Genomic DNA, 23,936 nt, shown 5'->3' on the forward strand with positions numbered 1-23,936 from the left:
TGATTGTTCAATCAAATCCAGAGAGACTCTCGAGAGACTGGTTCCCTTATCGGAATTTCTGGCAGCGTGGAAACTTCTGCCAAATATTTCTCTATGGGTCCTGCACATAATAGAAAAGGGTTAAACGGAGTTGTGGAAACGGTGTGCTTGGCCTCTGAGGGGGCCCAGCTCATAGAATCCGGTCTCTCGACTGAGGTCGTTGAGACCGTCCTTCAATCCAGAGCTCCTTCCACGAGAAAACTATGTACATTGAATTGGAAACTGTTCTCTACATGGCGTGGAGAACGTTTTTTAAATCTTGTTAACTGCCCGGTTGGTACAGTTCTCGATTTCTTCAAGACCGTTTCTCTGCTGGATTATCTCCCTCCACCTTAAAGGTGTTCGTAGCGGCTATATCTGCTTATCACCCCTCTCGGGGCTTCTTCTCTTGGGAGAGATCCTCTTATTATTTGTTTTCTCCGTGGTACATTGAGGCTCAGGCCTGCACTGCAATCTAGAGCACCGGCTTGGGATTTGGCCAATGTACTTGAGGGTCTGACCTTGGCTCCCTTCGAGCCCATCGAGGAGGTTTCAGAAAAATTCCTCACTCTAAAGATTATATTTCTCCTTGCTATTTCGTCTATCAAGAGAATTGGTGATTTACATGCTCTGTCGGTTGCTCCTTCAGGAACAGCTTAACCTGTTATGTCCAGTCCGGGCTTTAGATGCCTACATTCACAGAGCTTCTCTGTGGCGTAAATCTGAGCAATTATTTGTTTGTTTTGGGTCACTCAAGAGAGGATGCCCTGCATCTAAACAGGTGATGAGTAAATGGATAGTCGAGGCTATTCATTGGCTTATGAAGCGGCGGGACAGCCTTCACCTATGGCTGTGCGGGCCCATTCTACTCGGAGTATGGCGGCCTCTATGGCCTTAATTTCGGGAGTTTCCCTTCTTGACGTGTGTAATGCGGCAGGATGGTCCTCTCCGCATACATTTGTCAGCTTTTATGACCTTGACCTCTCCACTCCTGGGGCGAGCATGCTTGCTTCTTAGTGTGCGCAGGACTTCACACAGAACGGGCATTTGTCACTATGGCGTAGTGGGTATGGGGTTCCCATCGCGTCTCAAACGCAGCTCGAGTTCCCTTGAAAGGGAACGTCTCAGGTTACGTATGTAACCCTGGTTCCCTGATAGGGAACGAGACGCTGCGTTTGCCTGCCATACTTCCTGCATGCCCTGATCGACTTGCTTCATGTTTTTCAGAAGCTGTCGCGGTCTGATTTCAGGGCTGCTATATAGTTTCCTGGTCTATGACGTCACCTATGTCGTAGTGGGCTTCCATTGGACTGATTTTACACGTGCTTCACGACGTAATCACGCAGAGCGTTCCCATCGCGTCTCAAACGCAGCGTCTCGTTCCCTATCAGGGAACCAAGGTTACATACGTAACCTGAGACGTTTTTTTGACTGCACTGCAGTTAGTTGTTTCACATCAGTGATCTAGTGGTTTTTCAACGTCAAACACAACTCACCAATTTTTTTTTTGAGAGCAGAACAATCATATAATTATTCTTTCTCAAAATGAACTGAAGATGAGATGGTTTTCTGCAGATTTAACAGTAATGATGGGGTCTACGTTTGGAAATCTGGGGCTTTGCTGACGTCTCCTTTTTGCTTCAAGCCATATAGAAAGGATGTTATGGCCATTCTCCCCAGCATAATGTCTCACAGACCTTTATATTTAATGCATTGCTCATTACGGCGGTCCGGCTCTGCTGCATGCTTTCTGTCAACCACCCACTGACTACTATTATAGATTCCCTGTAGTGTCGCGGTCAAGTTTTTCCATAACTTCCCTAAACCTGTGCTGTCAATAGTGGCTAGCAAACAAGGCATTTACAGATCTACTTCATCTATTTTAGCCTCTTGTAATCTTAAGACTAAAACCTGGCCAAAATCCAGTGCAGACCAACTTTACACTGACCACAGATACATCAAGTGACTTATTGGAATGTGACACCTAGTAAAATAACCACAACCTTCTTCATTTGACTGGACTGAGGGAAAAAGAATCAGACTAATGTCTCCCTCATATCACATCTCATGCAAGCTTTATTGTTTGAAGTAATTACTTCTGCAAGCAGACATTGCCGTAGAAGTTCCTGTGGGCAGACATATATTTTGCACTCAGTATGGTGACTTTAGGGCAGGAAAGGATTTCTTTGACAGAAAACATATCATCAGGTCTACTTTCTGCATGCAAAAAAACGGTAGCAAACTGAAAACTATTGGTCAGGTTTCACAGACAGGGCTTAGATTAAGCCAGGATTAGGCCTAAACTCAAATGGGCATTTAAGTAGCTGTTATAAACGTGCTGGTGAACATCTTGAGACAAAACAATGGTATGATATGTCAGTGCAAGTTGCTTTCAGTTAAAACAGCTCAAACGCGCATTTTAGTCTGGGACTAGGCTTAAGCCTTGTCTGTGAAATAGTTATATAGATAGTATTTTTATTTTATTTTTATTTATTTTTTTACCAATGGTGACGCTATTTGAAACCTAATCTTGGCTCACAGTTTGAGAGAGATTGCAGGTCTTCATTCAAGTTGCGAGGAGAAGTACTTGTGCCTTCTTAGTACTGCATTGCTTTTTCTCCTAACTCTTGTTTTCTCTGGTCATCATTGAAAATTTGTTGTGGAAACATTGTTTTGCTTTCCTAGCAACTATAAAGCCTTTTCAGTTAACCATTTTGTGACCATTAATAGGATTTTTACCATCCAACAAAACAGACATGTTAAATGGCCCACTTGTGAAGTGATTGTTCTGGTTATGTATATGAGGCAAAGTAGAATGCAAACAATGAGAAGTGTTGTGTCACACTCTAAATTATAAATTTCAAAAGCTGACTGAAAAAAGATCACCAAAGCAATTGAATAGAAATTGTATCTTCATGTCACCAGAATCTGCTCAATCTGATCATGAGCACCATGGCCCAAAATTTGGACCATGTGCTTCAGTCACTAGGCGAACAAGTGGCATTATTTCACCCCAGCCCACCTTTACTTTTACTGTGCATTTGTGTTGACATAACATCCTTGAGTTTGTGCATGTGGCTTGGGATGTCTGATGGCTTTTAAAAGGCTGTTTTCGGTGCCGCTCTGACCCGGGGTCATTCTGGTGTGATGCCACCTGCAGGAGGCGCAAATGGATTTGACCTCTGCGGAGAGCTGGCCATCGACTAACAGGGATTTTAGAATCATACACATCAGACGTGGAAAGCCAGAATGAGGGGCCGAATTATTACACTCAGACACACACACACTCAGACACACACACTCACACACACACACACACACACACACACACACACACACACACACACACACACACACACACACACACACACACACACACACACACACACACACACACACACACACACACACACACAATAGTTTCATACTTCACAACAGCTTTGGCAGCTGTCAAGTCACATCATATAAAGTGAGATGGAATCCATTATGGACAATCTAATTAGTTTCTGCACTGTGAAGCCCTAACTGGCTGTGTCATTTTAAATGCTCAGCACATGCCAGGGTTCAAAACGCATGCCATTCAGAGAGTTTTGTGCTCAAATTACCGGCTAATTCTTGAAGGTCCCCATTTTAAAGCGAAGTGCATTTAGTGATGGTGATCGTGTGAAGTGTGTGAAAGCTTCCATATTGAATGTCTGCGCATAATACACTGAATTTTAAAACTATTTTGATTTACGGGATCCTTCTGGTTTGTATTTTTAAAAATGCAACTTGAAAACATTTAGTCTGACCCTTACAATTCTGTAAGGTTTTATGGAAATATATCACAAATTGTTTCAGTGAGACATTTTCTCCCAGTAGTATTTCCTGGCAGGCTCTAAATACAGCTTTCTGGGGAAAAATGCCTCTCTGTAACAGATATAAATGACCATTATTAACTACCTCAAGCTGTGACTTCCTGTGAGTGATACAATTTTTCCTTTTCTCTTTCTTGATTGCTGAATTTTAACACTAAAATCTTGCCTCACCTTTGAAATTCTGTGGCCTCTTGTATTATATTATAGCATATAAATATACGTATGACCATACTGAAATACTATGATAATGTTTCTTATTCAACAGAGCCACTGTTTAAGTAGCAGTCTGAACTGAATGTGGTAATAGAGAAAGAAAATTAACCGACAACACAGTTACTTTAAAGGGGTCATATAATGCCATTTTTGAACAAGTTAATATGAATCTTTAGGCTCTAAAAGAAAACTTTGTAATATACTTTAATTAAAAATTCTCATTAGTATTGTAAGAAAACACTAATTTTACCTGGTTAAAAACAGCTCTGTTTTCAGCACGCATGTTTCAGTGCATATGCCTTTAAATGATAATGAGCTTTGCTCACCCCGCCCCTCTGTTCTTTGGGGCGTTTTGACAACACACGTGGAGTGTTGCCTTGACAACAGTTGAGGGTATATTTTGGAGAAAGAATGGCAGCGAGAGTCTCTGAGGACACATCTGTGCAACCATACCAATTTAAACCGGAGTCGGACCCGGAACAAGATGACGGCCCCGAAGAAGTTCGACAATTAAGGCTCAAACAGGACGTTTTTGAATGGTTGGTAAACGTAATGTCACTTTGATCTATTTTTGTATTTACTGGCAGAGTAGAGTAACGTTAGTGAGATACAGACGCTTTTATATCGAGGAGAATGTCGTAACGTTACATAGAAAACATGCCGTAATATACCCTGAGTGTAAACATTCATCGTGAAGCATGCAAGCGATTTGCAAAGATTAATATTTAAAGGTTAATAAAACGTTACACTCAATTCTTCTGGAGGTGCAGCAGGAACACGAATAGTTGGTACCGATTCTGTTTTCAGGACCAGCTTCTTAGCAAAACCAGATTTACACTGACGCACGTTTATAAAGCAGTCTGGTGAGAAATGATTAGCGCAAACATAAAAGCATTTACGTTGATTGTTGGGAATATTCCCTTCAAAAATAAAACTCAGCCACTGCGTCTTCAGCTGTTCGAATTTGGGAACATTAAAATTACTGCTGTGTTCCTTATTACACCCAAGAACAGAACACCACAATCGCTTAGACCCCATTCTGCTCCAGTGTATCAACAATGGCGGACTACGATGACAGCTCACTCAGGTCTGTTTTGAAACGCTGCTGTCAATTATCAATCGTGGGAGGGGCGTCCGATCTAGTGACGTCACAAGATCGAATGGCTCAATTTGAGGCAGTGGAAAACATATAAGGAGATTAAAACTAAAACACTGGATGGATTTTTATCATTATATGATGGTTGTGTACAGGCACTGCCAACACACATTTCAGTACAATCAACTTGTAAAAGTGCATGTTTATATTATTATTACCATTATATGAACCCTTTAAAGGGATAGTTTACCCCAGAATAAAAATTCATAATTTACTCACCGTCATGTCGTTGAGGTACTAGTATTTACTAATGAAGGTAGGTAACCCTAGTGAAAAATAACTATACTAAAATGTATTTGAAATACATTTATTTTATGCTAAGTATGCTACAAATACATTTACATATTTATTTACTTAATATATATATATAAACTGACATATCAAGCGATATGTCAGTAAGTATGTTAATGAAAATGTAGTATACTTAGTGAAACAAATGTATTTTAAATACATTTTGTTATGGGTTTTTTTCTCTAGGGAAGGCACTTAGATGTACCTTTGATGGTACTGGCCCAGTCAAGTCAATTTTTTCTGTCAGTGAAGTATAAAGGAAGAAGAATTGGTATCAGAACCATTCGGCTGTGTTTCCCCCAGATGACCAGCATTATTTTAGTATTGCTTATACTATTATGGTATTAGATTTTTTTTATTTAGCTTTAACTTGTTTTATTTTAGTTGCCAAGGCAACATTTCTAAATTCCATTTTTTTTGTTTAAGTTTTTCACCTAGTATTCAGATTTCATTTTATTTCATCTTTATTTCAATAAACAAAAACAATTTCTGATCATTTTAGTTTTAGTTAACAATAATGACACTAGATGACTCAATTTATCGGTAACACTTTACAAGGTTTTATTAGTTAACATTAGTTAAACTAAGAATGAACAATACTTCTACAGCATTTGTTAATCTAAGTTGATGTTAATTTCAACATTCACTAATACATTATTAAAATGTTATAAAATTACAAAAGTTGTATTTATTAACATTAGATAAAGCACGTTGAACTAACATGAACAAACAATGAATGACTGTATTTTAATAAATAACATTAATAACATATGTATTGCTCATTGTTAGTTTATTTTAGTTAATACATTAACAAATGTTAAAGGTGCAGTGTGTGATTTTTAGCGGCATCTAGTGGTGAGGTTACAAATTGCAACCAACAAAAGTTACGGTGGCCGACAGGAAAATATGTCATCGTCTGAGACAGCAGAGAGTAGCCAGTTCTGCAATGAGGTTTCTTTACAAGGATAAATTAAGAAATTATGTGTACTTAATTATTCAGCAAAACTATATGTTATTGCGAATATTATTGTAACTTGTTCATCATTGTGTCAGTGTTTTATTCGCTGAACTAAGCTTGCTTCCTTGCACGAAGAGCAACATAGTAACAAAACGCATTTGTCCGTTTAGGGCTACTGTAGAAACATGTCTGCACATTTTAATGTAAGGGGACCCGCGGTGTATGTAGATAGAAACTGCTCATTCTAAGGTAATACAAATATAACGGTTCATTAAGTAAGGTCTTTACACACCACTGAAAATTTCTTTTTCAAGGTAGTGACGAAACGTGCTCTGTAGCGCTGTTTATTCGCTGTCGGCTACGGTAAAAACATGACGACACAATATGTCGACCTCCATAGAAGGGGGTGCCCGCGGTTATGGAGATATAAATGTCTCATTCTAAGCTAATAAAAACATAACGGTTCATTATGCAAGGTCTTACACCACTGAAAACATAGTTATGGATCTTATATTGCATTTCTGTCAATAGATCCTCAGAAATATTACTCATTGCACCTTTAACAAATGAGACCTTATTGTAAAGTGTTACCAATTTGTCTTTGTTAAAAATTGAAAACTGTATTTTTCTCTAGTTTCCACTAAACAAAGCACTTGAGAACCATTGTGATGTTCCAGTAAAATTATATAAAGCACCTCTGGAATGTTGTTTATTTCAGACTAAATGTCACAAATGCATTTCTCCTGAAGATTTCTCATTCCTTTGAACTTTTGCATGAAGGATGTAGAACTCATATTCTCCTTGTGCACAAGACATCCGAAACATTTCACTTGCTTCTCAAACACGGCAAAATAACATTTTGAGATATGTTTGCTCACTGCTGGCATCATACAAATGAGACGTGCTTTTACATCTCATGCATTTGCTTTCTCTCAAATGGCATCCGTTGGTCCGTGTGTGTGTGTGTGTGTGTTTATGTGTGTACAGGCTGATTTTTTGTCCCCTGCAGTTTTGATCCAGTGTGTCAGAGCAAAGCCCGAGCTGACTTCTGTGTGTCAGCCATTAGGGAGCGGAGAGGAAGAGTGTGAATGGTGACTTATGGCATCCCTGCAGAAGCAGCTCTCTGGAGCCCAGAAGAGGCCTGAAAGACAAATCGCTGCCTGCACACATCGCTGCCTGTCCTTGGAGTGCACTGACAGGCAAGCCTGCAGAGAGAAGGCACTGTCACTGGTGCTTGCCACTCTGCCGAGTTACGCATACACAAGCCGCACACACCCCACACGCTGAAGCTAAATCATGTCAACAGCCAGTTGAGTGGACACACACTACAGTTGTAAACACTTTCTGTTGTATATATTAGTAAATGTATACTTTGACTTGAAGATAATGTGTACACTCCCAAAGTTTATTTCGTTGAGGTCACTCTGGCTTAGCTCGTCCAGATGTTTCTTCTGTAATATCTTAAGCTCTGTGAATATTTTGCCACACAATTGAGAGTATGGTAATGTTTTCATACAATGGTTAATTAAAGAAAAAGTTGGTATTAAAGGGGATAGTTTACCCAAGAATGAAAATTCTGTCATTAATTATTCCAAACCCTTGAGACTTCCATTCATCTTCAGTACACATCTTTTTGATGAAATCTGAGAGATTTCTGTTCCTTCATTGACCGCTAAGCAACTACCACTGTGACCCTTCAAAACATTTATAAGGATTGTAAAACTAATCCATATGAATTTAGCTGTTTAGTGAAAAAATTTTGAAGAGACTTGACCACTTTATATAATGAACAGATTTTATGTAGGCTTTTATTCACATATAAACATTGATCAGCGAACATAAAAAGAAGCTCAGCCAAACCTCCTTGACGGGCGAGAACAAACCTCATTGGTTCTTGTGGAAGCTGAAAAGTTCTGCGTAACACACAAAAATGAATCTCATTGGTTCTTGCTGAAGCTCAATATTTTTTTTTGCAAGAACCCTCAAATAAAATTAAGAAAGCCACCACTACTGGTCACATCTATGGTTAGATTGATTTGTCTAGATCACCCCTTTTTCTCAGGATCGATATAGAGAGCCTAAGCCCCTCCCCTTCCGGTGGACCACCATGGGACCTTATTTCGGAAAAATATTGTATGGTAGTCAATGGCGAGAGACAAAAAATATTTGGATCCCGTTTGAATTGTGCCCTGAATTACACATATGATGTTTGTCAATTTAAAAGATACATTTTAAAGTCAAGAAAGTCGCAGTTTGATGTAAAACTATTGAGGTATAAGACTGTGAAAATACGTAATTACAAAGACTACAAACCCAAAAGGCGCGCATGTGACGTCATACCTTTTCTCTCAATGAATGAAGCTAACTTTACTGAAGCTAACGTCTGTAATTTTTTCTGTAGTCTAACTTTATAATCGTAACGTTACGCCATCATGCCTTTGTGTTTTGTACCAGACTGCACTCATTCAAGCTTGGTGACGTACATAGTGCGAGACGAGAGATGTAGTTCATTGAGAGATTTTCACATAAAACTAAATGTTACTCTTCTGTTTTATGACAAACTGTGACTTTCTTGACTTTCATAATTATCTTTTAAATTGACAAACAACATATGTGTAATTCTGGGCACAGTTCAGATGGAATAAAAAGATAAGTTGTCTCTCATCATTGACTGCCATACATATTTTTTCCTAAACAAGGTCCCATGAGCCGGAAGCGGAGGGGAGGGACTTAGGCTCTCTATTGTCCCCCACCCCTTTTTTTCAACCACTGCGGGTTGAGCAGAGAGGCTGCGCAGTTTGACAAGCGGGCAGCGGCGGCACACCAGGCCGCTGGATGGTGTTGCTAAGAACTTGCAATGTATAACTGTTGTCAGACCGGCCCTCTCGGCCTCGAAACACTTCCGCCCCACCGGGAAAAGTCCCGACTCTCCCGATTGCCGCCCCACCCCTGGTCCTGGGGCCTGGTGCGGCTACGCAGGACAGCAACCCGAACGTACCGAGAAGGCCAAGAGAGGGAAGGGCTTGTGTAGAGGCCATATAAAGCCTGAGAAAAGTTCCACCCCTCTGCTTTGGCTTGAACCAATGAGAAAGGTGGATTTTACAAGTTGGAAATTCCTGTTGGGAGGATTTATGACTCTGTCAAGTGTGCTCACTTGCATGTGCAGCTGAAACTATTAAAGATTACTGTAATACTAATATGTTGCGCAGCTATCGAAATATCATATACACAATCATTGCGATCTTCAAAGTACCAATCATGTTTAGTTATAGAGACCAAACATGGTAAAATTGAGGTTTCATTGACCGTTGGTTCATAGCATCAAAGACATAATAGTATCAAAAGACACTACACAAGACAGTAAATCATTCACACAGTGTCCTGGGGTGCATGTTCATTTATATATCAGTTTGTCTATAAATGAATGGAGGAAAGTCTGTTTTAAGGGCTGTGGGTCTTTTCTATGGCCTCTGCTTTTTCCACGTGACCATTTTTTAGAGCAATAAACCTTCTTATCAGTGAGGAGTCATGGTAACTGAGGCCCTTCTTGCCGTAGTTGGGGGATGGGTCCGTAGATCCCAGAGTGAGTTTTAAAGATTATTTGTTAAATATAACAAATAATTGTGTTTGATTTGTCTCAGTCGTTACAAGAGAGAGCAGACACACCTTTCCACACAGTCACGCACACAAGTCAAAGTTATCTATGATTGGAAGAATGGAAATTTAGGGTCAGTGCATGAGGATTATGATTAAAAATTGATGGCCAAGTTTTCAGATCCACTTTAGCAGCACATGGCAGCAATATACACCATTAAAGTTTATTTTCTCTGTTCTCTGTGGCACCCGCTTATTTCCTTCGAGAAGATGCAGAGCTCGGAGTATAGCAGGTTCTCTGAAAATGCCTTCAGTAAACGTCACACTGTGCTGATAGACAAAAAACCCCTGCAATATTTATACAAAGAGCGCTGTTTCTTGATCTGCACTTGTGTAGTTCTCAGTTTGAAGTTTCTCTGCTTGAAAAAAACATGGTTTCTTTTTCATTTTAATTAACTGTAAGCGCATTACGAGTACTACAAAGTGCACTACAAATGCTAATTCATTACCCCTGCCTTGTTTACCTCTCTCACCCTATGCAGGAAGTAGAATTATTTTTATCGCTCACCTCAGGCTATAATGAGCATGTTGCAGTGCTTTGACCCGCCAGTAACTCCTCAGATTGTTGGCGAGGCACTGTTATCTGCTTTCGAGATGCTCGTGAGATGTTTCAAAGATACACAGAGGGCCCCTTCTCAGGATGTCATCACCTATTGGCTCAGAAAAGCAGTTCACACTTTAGTGCGATGCTGTTTTAATAGCCTCGGTGGAGCTGGTGGAACAGTCTGCTTTTGACAGCCTCGGGCACAGACCCCCCCACCCCACCCCACCCCACGCACAGTAAACTATTTATCATTTCAAACCGACTAATGAAGCCACATATTCTGAGCCAGCAGATTGTGCTGGTTTGTGTGAACGCCTGTGTGTGTTTTGATTTGTGTGGATGCGGCAGTGCAGATCTCGTAGTGAGTCTGTGCTTGGGTTCCCGCGTCTTACTGCCATGCGACGTTAGTGATAAATGAACTGGAGAAGAAGAGCTAAAGTTGTGTGGCCATTTTGCAGATTAAGAATAATCCCCTACATCTGGTCTGCCCAAAGCGCTAAGACTTACTCGTTGGGATTTCTGCTTTAAAGTTGTATCACAAGATATTTTTTTAGGCCTCGGGTTGCTGTATAATTCAGAATGAACAGCGTAGTGATCCCTTAATTCGTGTTGACGAGCGATGCTTTCAGGCGTTTGGCCTTACGAGTGTCTAATTTGTAAAACAACTGGAGCTTGACCACATTTAAGACCCATGTTTTTGAAGGGGTCTGAAAGTGCTCTAGGGGTCTTCAGATGAAGCCTTGATCTAAACTATGCCAGCAACAATTGAGAGTCAAAGAGTCAATTGTTTGGAAATCTATACTAGCTGTGCTGTATGTTTAGCTTTATAAATTCAGGAGCAGTGTTGCGACATCATTGCATGAGTATTTTGGTACACGACTATTAGGCTTGCTACGGTAGTCGGTGTTACCGGTGTTACACGGTGTTCAGTAGCAACAATGGTTTCATTACTTGCCCACCGTGACAGCGGAAAAAAAAAGAAGAAAAAAAAAGTTAAAAGCGCTACAAATATTTAAAGCAATTACGCAGTAACCCGTTAAGTCCTGCCTATTACACACACGACCCACAGAAAAGACGCGCGTCAGTATCGAGTTCTCTTTCGGTCTTGAACAAAACATAACACACACAAATTATGCCAAAATGTCTGTTTTGTTGAGTGTCCTCAGTCATAAGAGTCTTAAATTATTTAAATAAAGTCTTAAATGAACTTAGAGATTTGTGAGAAACCATAGTTGACCTTATTGAGTGCACTTATTTAATCCCACATTGCACTGCATTAACGAGTGTACAGCTTATGTACGCTCAACGGCTGTCTGAATTCGCTCACTCGTTTTCATTCACTCCTTCAAGTGAACAGTATTAGTGGACTAACGTAGGGAATAGGCCTGACTTAGTGAATGAGTTAGAGGGCGATTTCAGATTCAACCCATGTTCTCAAGCAGGGAAAAATAGAGGACACTGACAACACGCTGACAGACAGGGCCGAGCAGGTAATATTTAATATGGAACAAAGTCTCAACTTTCAAATTTGGTCAGTCAAAGAAAATTAAACAATAAATGGGCATACCGTTTTGTGGCGCTTTAATGTGTCGTGACAGATTGCCTCAGTTAAAGGCAAGTTCAAATCCACCGACGTTAATCTACTAACTCTCCTGACTGCTTTGTCGGACAAAAATTGTGGATTTTGATTGGTCAGATCGCATGTCAAACAAACTCCCCGCGAAGGATGAATTGACGCTAATTTCCGCACAACCGCACCATTATGCATGCCCGTGCAAACGCACGCATTTTACGTTTGCCTTTAAATTAGTGATTTAAAAGCCCCCGCCGGTGATACCGGTATTACCGGTGTTGTCACACGTCGATTAACCGGTGGGAAAATATCCTCACCGTCACATCCCTAACGACTATCTGCATCTGTAAAAGAATGCATGCCTAAACGCCATTAGCAGAACGAGAATTCATAGAAATCATTTAGCTTTTTTTTTTAAAGAATAGAACAAGTTTTGAATAAGACCCTGTTCTCGGTTCTCAACCCTAATGAATATAAATACCCTATATTCTGGATGTATGCTATTAGTAGGTCAACACACATATTAGCAGATGCGTTTTCGTCTGTCTGGGATTGGTTTTCTGCTCAAGCATTGAGAACATTAAAAGGTCACTCATCGAGACCTGTACAGTAGTTAATGAATACCCAGCACTCTTAAAACAGGGAGATCTGTACCTCAGGGGAAAAAGTAAACAACTACATATGTCTGACTGCTAGCCTGTTTATTTCACCCTCTGAATGTATGTGCACAGCTGGTAGAGCATCTTTCTAACTTAAGCTCTTATAAGAAGATTAGGTCAGGCCTAGATTAGAGCCTGGAGGCACCCCAATATTTCAGCAGGAGCGATAGATTTTATTGCAAGATAAAGGGACTCCTGAGCTAAAGCAAATGTTGTGGTAAACATCATCAAGTCTATTATCGGGTGCTGATTGGGAGTGCTGTCCATCTGACTATTACTGTATCCTTGCATGTACAAAGACATTATTATGTCTTTATGTTTAAATCTTTTTCTATCTGTTTATCCATTAAGTGTGGATATTAACAGTAGCTTACAGTCTGTCTCACAAAGATGGTGCTCCATCAAACATATTAACAAACTGTTTGTGTAAATGTTACTTGTGTTATTTGTAGTTATGCCAAGAAAAAGCGAACTGACAACTGGTACAAATACAGTTTGTAAAATACAGTTCGGAATCAATGTTGCCTACTTTACGCTCAGAAGCTCAATGCAATTACACTTTGATTTGTGCTACGTTAGTCACTATAGATAAAATAACCAGTTCAATAAATAAATGTAAAAGTAAATGATATACATTAATGGTTACCACGTTGACATTAGAAATGACATGTTTCCAAGGGCCTAAGGAATTAACAATGACTGCTAAGCCTTTGAAATATCTCTGCTATTCAGATCGTAGTCTTCTCACATGCTACTTACATATCCTATATTTGTATTTCTATGAACGTTTACTTTCAAAAGCTTAGTGTAGTTTAATATTCACTTAAACCATGCTTGTTTCAAGGTCATCTTTGCAATAAGATTATTGTACATATTAGAACATGTGACACCTAAAAAGTGACTTTAAAAGCTCTGACCTTAAAATGAAGCTATGCCCTAACAGCCTTTGAATCACTGTTGAAATTGCCTGCAACCTCACTGGCTGTTCATTGTATTGAAAACCCTTCAGAACGCATGCATTCATTGAAAAACCAATATGAACCTGAGGCAGTTCACATTCTCAGGATTTGTAATCAGCAGAGCTGCATTCATAAGATTAAAAGGACACACAAACCAAATGAATGCGGTTCAGGTTTTATTTATTGATTGAGTTATGATTAAACCATATGTGTCTCAAGGGATGCTGACCCTTCCAAAAAGAGAATCCTTTGTTTCAAGAACAGAGAGAATACCAGTCAAAAGACAAATTTCCCTGGTATCTCAACTTATATAACCTACAATTAAACTAATGATGAGCGAAACCACCCTGAGGAAATCTTTATTGCTTGGAGGTTACTTTTCCATAGCTCTGGAGACTTAATGGAGTTCTTCAATTATATTTTAACTTTTTCTCAGATGTTTCTCTTAAATTTCTTAAATGAAATAAACAGAAGAACCCTGCGGCGCCCAAGTAGTTATCTTAAATGACTTCCAATAAACACCCCTGTCCTCCAGTATGGATCCTTGAAGGATCTTTCTCAATATGTCCTGAAAGTATCGAGAAGACCAAGGTTTTGTACCATTCAGAATTGAATTTAGAATGCCCTTTAAATTCCAATTCAGTTCCTCAAATTGAATTAAAATTCAAATCAACTGCCGGTGGGGTGTGGCCAGTTCAATTCAAATTCACAAATTAATTACAAATCAATTGAAAAGGAGCCAATTCTTAATTTTCCACAACCATGGAAGAGACAGAAATTATTAACTTTATATTATGATTTGGTTTTAATTTGCTGTCTGTTTTATGTCATTGCTGTCAGGGAGAAACTATTGGGCTATTATGTAGATTTTATTGTTATTCCTAATAGCAAGACTGTTTCTCTGTTATGCTTCTTTTTTTTTTTTTTTTGTCGGAAAGCCAATGTCAAGAGCAGAACCTGACACCTCACCTACATCTTCCCAAATAAGCAATCACCAGCTCTGTCATGTGACGTTCTCTTCGTGTCAACGCATTTGACCTACCTCTCAGTTCCTGTGGCTGGTATCAGTGTCGATTTGCTGTGGGTCTTAGAGGTCTAAGGTGGGCGGTGGAAAGAATGCGGTGGTGTTTTTGTTCCGCAGCTCCTCTGTTTCACCTCTTCTCATTCAAGAGCCTCGTCTCAGCGCGACAGATAAAAGCCCTTATCAAATATTGTCTGCGCTCAGCTGAGCGTGGCCCTATAATCTTAACCTGTGTCTGTTCAGGGGGCATCTGAATACCGTTTGCCCGATAGACTGTGAGAGGGAAATAAAGGTGCGTAGATGCCTCTGAAGGCGGCTACTGTCAAGGCCCGTGGCCTAGTTAAGATGCAAGTCGTGGAATGGCGGCCGAATGTTTACGAGTCCCAGTTTTTTCACCTAAACACTCGTAGAGAGGCTTTATCACAGTGAAGAAGAGCAAGATTGATGGGGCACTTGTACACAGAATAGACGAGCTTGCTGCTTCATTGTGTCGGTGAGGATTTCTCGCAGGGCTTCTCTGGAGGGAAAAGTCGGGTCTCGCCCACGTCTTTGTTGCCATGCGGCTGTATGCGATATGCTCACAGTGGAGGGGTCAGATATAAGCCCGGTTAATTCCAGCAGACAGCAGGTATTGTTGCTTTATTGTAACAAATTGATCTGAGACCGCTCTCGTCTGGTGCTGCATGATGAAGTAGGCTGGAGTCTTTTGTGCACATTAATTATCTTTAAAATAAATATGACAATGCCTGTGCTCGACGCAGTGGGACTGCAGGAATAGGGCCCTTTTCACCAGGCTCCACTTTTGCTTTTGTTCATAGGTGTCTTGTGAAGAGATTCTTTATCACACGTATGGAAATACAATATAAAACCTCTGCAGAATAATATATCCATGACTCAGGGACAAAACACAGCTACCGTAAATTTAGATGTCTTTTACAGGGAGTTTTTGCATCAGAGCAAGGGCCATTATTCACAGTAGTAACTGTTAAATCAACATCTCAGAGGGTATATGTCTTTTTATTGCATCCGTGAGTGTGTTTGCATATATGCAGGTGTTAAATCACTTGGTGATTTAACTTCAAATGGCAATGTCGGACTTACTTAGCAAATGCTTTTATTCAAAATAGTTTAAAGTGCATTCAAGATATGTTTTAACAGTGCATGTGTTTCCTGTGTATCAAACCCATGACCTTGGTGTTGCTTGAACCCTGATTTATGACTATCGGTAAAGTTGGCCAATGTGAGAATGTTTGGGGCCAGTTGACATAATTGTTGTTCCATCACTATATCTTAATTATTTGAAATTATAGTTTTTCTGTGACAAAAAATCCACTTGTTGGCAACTTTTTAAACTTAAATTAAGTTGGCTTGAATAGATTTATCTTACTTATAGTTTTATGTATCTATTAAAAATGTTCTGCGTGTATTTAAATAGGTTGAAAATCACTAACCAGTGTCAGTTTTGTTTCGTCATGAATGCTATTCTCACTATTAACTAGTTGGTTATTAGCATGCATACTAGGATATTGGCTGTTTATTAGTACTTGTTAAAGCACATATTAATGCCTTATTCTGCATGACCATATTCTACATCCCTTAATCCTACCCCATACCTAAACTTAACAACCTTACTAACTATTAATAAATAGTAATTAGGAGTTTACTGAGGCAAAAGTCTTAGTTAATAGTGAGAATTGGACCCTAAACTAAAATGTGACCATAAATATTAAAAAAGCCTAATAATTTTAAATTATGAATGTAAATGCTATGTATTCATAAAATGTTGACATTTATAATCTTTTTTTGTGTGTGTGCTAGGCCAGTGAATATGTTTCTGAACTGCAAATAGAAAACTGAACAATTGGCCCGACCAGGAAAGCAGAAATAGGCTTATTGTAGCTGTGCTCTGCTTCAGCCTGAGTGTCAGTGATTTAATTTCAATCATAAATGGCACTACGGCACATGATCATTGAGTCACTCTGGCATATATGTAAAAGTACAACAAATAAATGTAGAAAATGTACTCGAAGCTCTCGCGAGGGAGCAGCACCCGCTGTCAAGTGGAATATTGAAGTGGCACTTATAACAGCGGGGCGAGCGATGCAGGCTCCCCCTGAATAAAAAGACATAGCAAAATGATAAGCAAGCCCTCTCCAGTGCCTGCGTGGCATTCCCTAGTTTCCCATCAAATGTTCTTCACTTCATTTGTTGTTATATCTGCATTTGTTGCTGTATGCACACACGCACGCACACACACACACACACACACACACACACACACACACACACACACACACACACACACACACACACACACACACACACACACACACACGTCTGCACGCTGGCACACACTCGCTTGGATGAGAGAGTTGTCAACTCTGGGCACTTAACCAAACCGTAATATTGAGCTGTAAGGCTTATATCTGTAGTTTCTAGTCTTTTGCCCTGTGGGGATTTGCCTTCCTAGATCCTCAAAGGAAACACTGCTCATCCTGTCGTTTATATTCAAGCCCACCGCTCGGGCCCTGGGCAATCACAGAAATCAGTATAAAGTGTTCACAAATTAGCTTCTGCCGCCCCTTCTCCTAATGTACATCGGCTTTTGCTTCATGCTACATTTTTAATGCGAAATAAGGAAAACATGCTTGCATTAAAATGTTTTTAATATGTCTGAAGACTGTATTTAAAGTAATGCTGTCGATTTTGTTGATCAATCAAAAATCAACAATTTATCGTGTCCCCTTCCCAACTCTGTTGGTTAAGTTAAATTACTTATATTATTATGTCATTTCAGTGTCTATATTATTTTTTTGTTTTGTTGTTTTTGATTTATTAATCAGCATATCATGTAATTAATTCATTTATTTCTCAAATGATAGCCCTAATATATAAAGTGTTTTCAGTGTTCTGAAAATATGTAGGCTATAGACATAAAACTCAAAAAGATAGGAAACATTTTGAATTGGATGATCGAAGTAAATTGTACTTATACATGAAAACATATACATGTCTTATGTTGTTCTGGAGTGCAATACTAAATGAAAAAATATGATCTTTAAACAGAAAAAGGAAAAATTAAAATCACAATTCTGTTAAAAAATTTACAAAAATGTAGAATAGGTGAACATTTTCACCTCAAAATCATACGGTCACTGCCCGAATGGGTTCAAATATGCAGAAGATGCTAGAAAACTGAAGAATGTGCAGAACCTGGATGACTTTTCTGAAGAAGAGTAGGCAGTTTAACCTCTCAGGACAAACAAGAGACTCATGAACTACTATCACAAAACATGCAGTAAAAACAGTTGTCATCCAGGTAACAAAACACATTATTAAGATTCAAGGGTATGTACATTTTTAAACTGGTTAACAATAACAGTAATTAGAAAAATAACATGCAGCTTTTATGATCCATTTTATCTCGCACATTCTGCAAGGGTTATGTAAATGTATGCATATAATCTATTCTGATTTAAAGTCCCAGAAGTCATAATGTTGATGTGAGCAATTTCATATATTTACATTATATATCAGCCCTAGTACAATATAACGAAGAGCAAACGATACACATTATGTGTAATTGATGCTTTATCTGTTTTTATCTTTCTCGTTCTCCCACAGTGAATATAATTTATTTGCTTCTTAAACCAGTTAAATGAGTAGGATTTTAGCTTTATAGTGATTCAAAAGGCAAATGGTGCACAAAAAATGGAAATGTAATTACAATCAATATCAGTTTGCTTTCGCCATGATTCTTTTATCCGAACATCCCCAATTCTGAAAGTCTGAGCTTAGAGAAAATCCTGAGTTTCCTTCTGGTTGAGATTGCATGTATGCGCTGTGAATACTATCATCCTGACTTAAATTTTCTGGAGCGAGGGATGGTTATTAGGTCTTAGGCAACCGGGCAAATACATTTCATTTTCCTGTCTTTTATAAACACCTTTGTGAAAAGCCTGAATTTATGCATTCAGGAGTCTTCAGGTGTTACATAATAGCAGATTAAACTTTCAAGAGGCATCTCCATGCATGTTTAATGCTCGACAGGGATTTTTAGAAATTTGTAAGCTGCAGTTGTGGGAAACCTACTTTTGAATCTGTGTTATCAGTATATGTCGGATTTGATATGCCCTCCTGCAAGTTTAATCAGCGCAGTTGTATTTAAGATTAAAATGTATTGGGGAGAAGAAAAAAACACATTTCCGTCCGTCTATGATGTGCTGGTCATTTTAATGCTTCTTTTGAGACAGGGTTTTTTTTTTGTATACTAATGCATCTTGTTCTGTGTCTGTTTTTCACGCTCTCTACAGAGGATGAGCTGTAGCTATCTCCTATGCACCATTCTGCTCTTTGTTGCCGTGTTACTGGCTGTCACGGTAACCGGGATCATCCTTCTGATGAACCATTACCAGGCGCCGAGCGGCCCCGATGGCCCCCCTCTCATCAGCACTAACCAGGATGAGGCTAATGCCCTGGTAACCATTGAGAGAGGCGACGGTTCCCGCATTAACATCTTCATTGACCCCAACTGCCCCGACTACAACAATAACTTCCTACGTCTGGAGGGCGTACAAACCTCACTGCTGCACTCTCTCACCGACCACGACACTGATCTGAAGTCAGTGAAAGGGCAGGACCGGGCTCTGCTTGTTAAACTGGCTGAGGAGGTTGCCAAACTGTCTGCCCATGCCAGTCAGCTGAAGATGGAGTACAACGCTCTGAGACAAGGCCAGGGCAACATTGGACAGGAGCTCAGCACTCTGCAGACCGAACAGGGCAGGCTTATCCAGGTTAGTTTGAAATTTTCACTTGTGCTCCAAGAGCAGACCTGACGAATCAGCCTAAAATGAATTTTGTCCCTGTAGTCGTAGCATTATCCACAAAGCCAAATTCCTGTGCATACCAAGTCTGAATTTCTGGCATGAAGAACTTGCAGAATGAGATTTTAAAATACGATGCTGGGAGAGTTCACAAAGTATGAATGTTGATGCTTTTTGCATTGTTTTAGCGTCAGATTCACTAAAGAAATTATGCAAGTTAGATAAACGTGCAAATGCACTATCGCATTCTACCCATTCACTACCCCATTCACTATCTTTCAGGCTGGTTCTGAGTATGAGGTTGTTGGGAATGCTGCACACTATGGCTTTAAAGATGCAGATATTACAATATGCAGTTTTAATTATATCAAAGCTGTTTGAGAATATTGCTTCAGAATAAATTATATTTACAACACACACACACACACACACACACCCACACACACACACACACACACACACACACACACACACACACACACACACACACACACACACACACACACACACACACACACACACACACACACACACACACACACACACACACACACACACACACACACACACACAAAATCTGGACAAGCAACTTTTTTACTCGGACAAGTGAATGACAGAATTACTTGTCCAAAGGACAAGCATATGAAAAGGCTTATTAATGTTGAGCCTTGTGAATGCATGCCAAGGCTGCATTTAATCAAAAGAACAGTAAAAATAGTAATATTGTGAAATATTATTAGTATTTAAATTCACTTTTTTCTATTTTAATATATGTGATGGCAAAACTGAATTTTCACCAGCTATTTCTCCAGTCTTTAGTATCCATGATCCTTCAGAAATCATTCTAATTTTCTATTTTGGTGCTCAATTATTAATTATGTGATCAGTATTTATAATGGTTCTTAGTATGACCAAACAGTTTTTGCTGCTTAATAATTTTTTTGGAAACCGTGATACATTTTTATACAGCACAAAATATACAGCAGGGTTGTGTGGCATTCAAATTCTCAATATTAGCCAACTTTTATATTGCGCTTCTGTTTCGTTAAATAGCATCTGATTTCATGTGAACAGACCTTGACACCTTCCACATGAAAACCAGATTTTGCTGAACGTTTTGCTGATAGCATTTTTAAAATAGTTCGATTCAACTTCATAAGCACCATGCTTGCCTCTCCTTCACCTGTCATGATGTTAAAGGCTTCATCAGTACCGTCTGGATTGTCAAGATGGAAAAGTGTAGGAAAATCACAAGCACCATTACTCACAATGTCCCACAAGTTCCCACTTTATGACCTTTTATGAGTGTAACACTCGCTGATTACAGAAGACGAGAGATTATTTATCCTTGACAGTAATTTGAGCCTGAAACACTAAGGTTTCTCAAAGATTCAACAAATCTTCCAGTGTTTACAAGATACCATTTCTCTCTTCTGCCAATATGTTGTCGGCATACTAAAGCTCTTTATGAGCTTTTCCCTTGATGAACGGCTCTATCTTTATTTCTTTCTCTTTTCTTTTTTTTTATAATTGAAACTTGAGGGAAATGACTTGCCTGTGAACTAGCGGAGGATTGAGCTCACACTACGCAGCCGTATGCCAACATCCCCACCAGGCACACACCTCATTTTCACTGTGCATTTGAAGATGAGATGACAAAACGCACTGGGGCTCAGTGGTCAAACAGTGGAGGACTTTATTTGATGTGGCAGACCACACAAGGACAATATAGTAGATAATTCAGGCAACCACATGATGTCTGTATAAGAAATATAGACCCATTTGAATGTGCTCGACTGTTTTATATCCAAAAATAACTTAACATAAATATTACAGTTGTCTACATATTGTATATATATATATATATATATATATATGAATGTGCTTTTTTGAGATTCAGCTGTGTAGCTTTTCAATGTTAACCTTTTTACTTTATATTACTATATATTACTATATTAATATTATATGATCATATTTTATCCAAAATATTATAAAGTATATATTATATACTGTACAGTTGTCTCTCTCTCTCTCACACACACACACACACACACACACACACACACACACACACACACACACACACACACACACACACACACACACACACACACACACACACACACACACACACACACACAATATATATAATATACATATATGTGGGGAAATTCAATGGATTCACTCTAAGCAGAACAGAACTAAACACATAAAGAAACCCACCCATAAAAGAAAACAAGCATAGATTAACTGTAACACCGTGTATGTATAATATATATGTTATTATATTTGATCAAAACAGCTGTTACTATTTTACCCAGAATAACATAATAATTAAATAATATTTAAGTACATTTTTGTTATAGGAATATCTTGATCATCTACTAAACATCCAAACGGTCTAATCCCTTGTTAAATTTTGTAAAATATGCCATAATTGTCATTTTCTTTTATATTTATCAAAGTGCCGTAGGTGTCCTGTGTGTCTGATATGTGATAGCATCATTTCAGGCCTGGCTCTGGAGAGCAGGAGACAGAATGAGAGACAGATGGGAGCTGTGGCCCCTACATTTAGATCAGCGTTTTATGAATTCAGCCAGTAAACCAGGGCCATGCTTTCATTACATTCCCTCGGCCAGACAATAAAAACACTGCCCCATCAATAGGGATGATTGGGTTGAGAGAAGGGGGTTGTATTTCACAGCCTTGTGTAGTTTAGACTATACAGCCTGGTATTATCATGGGAACTTTTTATTATTTATCACAGAGTCAGAGATAACTTCATGATATGGATGGATATCTCAGCTCAAGGGACACACACGCTTGTCGTGGTTGGGTTGATGGGAGCTATGAACTGGTTTGCAAACACTCTCCTTGAAAACCACAGGATAAATCCGAAAGCAAATATCCATATCATGGGGCCATTGAGTGGAATTACAAGAATACCGAACGAGAGTTCTGAAGGGTAATTTCAAAACTTAATTACAGGTATACCATGATATCCTGAGCTCATATTAGATCTGTCTATAACCTGTGTTTACTTACTCTCTACAGATGAAATGAAATGCAATATCTGCCCAGTGCTTACTAAAAAATAGTGGATTCGATCATGGTATATTAAGTAAGCTCTATTAAATCTTAATAGGCATCATTCAATTTATCTTTGTCAAAGGTACACTTTTTTATGAGACATGTAAGCTATGTAAGCGATTAGTCAAACATTATAGTGAAAATTGCTCCTTTTGTTTGAATGGCCTGATATTCAGGCTCAATTAATTGGTGGTGACATTACCCGTTTTTCTGAACAATACAGCACCAACAGGGTTTTTAAAGTAAACATCCCATTCATTTTTTAAATATAGTGTTTAAGTTAATATGTTAGTATACAGTGTTGGGTGTGTTACTTTAAAAAAGTAATTAGTTATAGCTACTAGTTACTTCTCACAAATAGTAACTGAGTTAGTACCTGAATTACATTATTATAAAAGTAACTAATTACATGGGAAAGTAACTATTGAGTTACTTTTTTTTGAAATGTTCAAATATGTCAAATAACTTGGATGACCCCAATATTTAATGTTAAATGAATTAAATGGACACTAAATAGAATAAATTATTATTAAAAAACATTGTGCACTAATCTACACTATTTTAATGTTGCTGTGGAACAATGTAAGAGACACCTATTAAATTCAATATATTATTGTAACTATTATCATTACTACAGTGAAACAATAATACACAATATATGGTTTAGAACTTTTAATATTTATTGTACAGACCACAACTGGCCAACAAATAAGTCTAAAAATAAATTATGCTTCTTAATAAATGTACCAAAAATTAATAAATAATAATAAAAAATATACATACAATCTTTGTAGTGCAAATAAAAAATGATAAAACTGGTAGACATACTGTAGCCTGCTTAAAGTATTTTCTTCCTCACAAATGTAAACAGTTTAACAAGAAGTGCTCTCAAAGTAATACTGAACAATGTAGCAAAAATAAATAAAAAATAATAAAATATAATATTTGGGGGTTTTATTTTTATAACCTACAGAGAATGTCATCATCAGAGCTTATTTAAGCCAAATTCTAGGTGTGTTTGCCGCACGTGTTCACAATCAGTCAAACAAAGATATTTTCTGGGAACGTTCCCTGCAGGTTATTTTGGGGTTTTATTTTATAACCATGTAAACTAATTAAA

The 23,936-nt window shown here is 38.6% G+C and overlaps 1 protein-coding gene across 5 annotated transcripts in view; it reads left to right on the top strand.

The window, feature by feature from the left end:
• fibcd1a (fibrinogen C domain containing 1a) overlaps window positions 1-23,936 on the top strand; it is a 148,363-nt gene that overhangs the window by 42,051 nt on the left and 82,376 nt on the right. For all 5 annotated transcript variants that reach the window (XM_077224225.1, XM_077224224.1, XM_077224222.1 and 2 more), the window contains one exon: window positions 19,217-19,696. In XM_077224225.1, coding sequence (XP_077080340.1) covers window positions 19,220-19,696 — 477 coding nt within the window. In that variant the 5' untranslated portion in view covers window positions 19,217-19,219. The remainder of the gene's footprint in view (window positions 1-19,216; window positions 19,697-23,936) is intronic.

Source organism: Siphateles boraxobius, unplaced genomic scaffold (genome assembly GCF_051911475.1).
Source record: "Siphateles boraxobius isolate OS27281-9 unplaced genomic scaffold, OSU_SipBor_1 9, whole genome shotgun sequence".
NCBI lineage: Eukaryota > Metazoa > Chordata > Actinopteri > Cypriniformes > Leuciscidae > Siphateles > Siphateles boraxobius.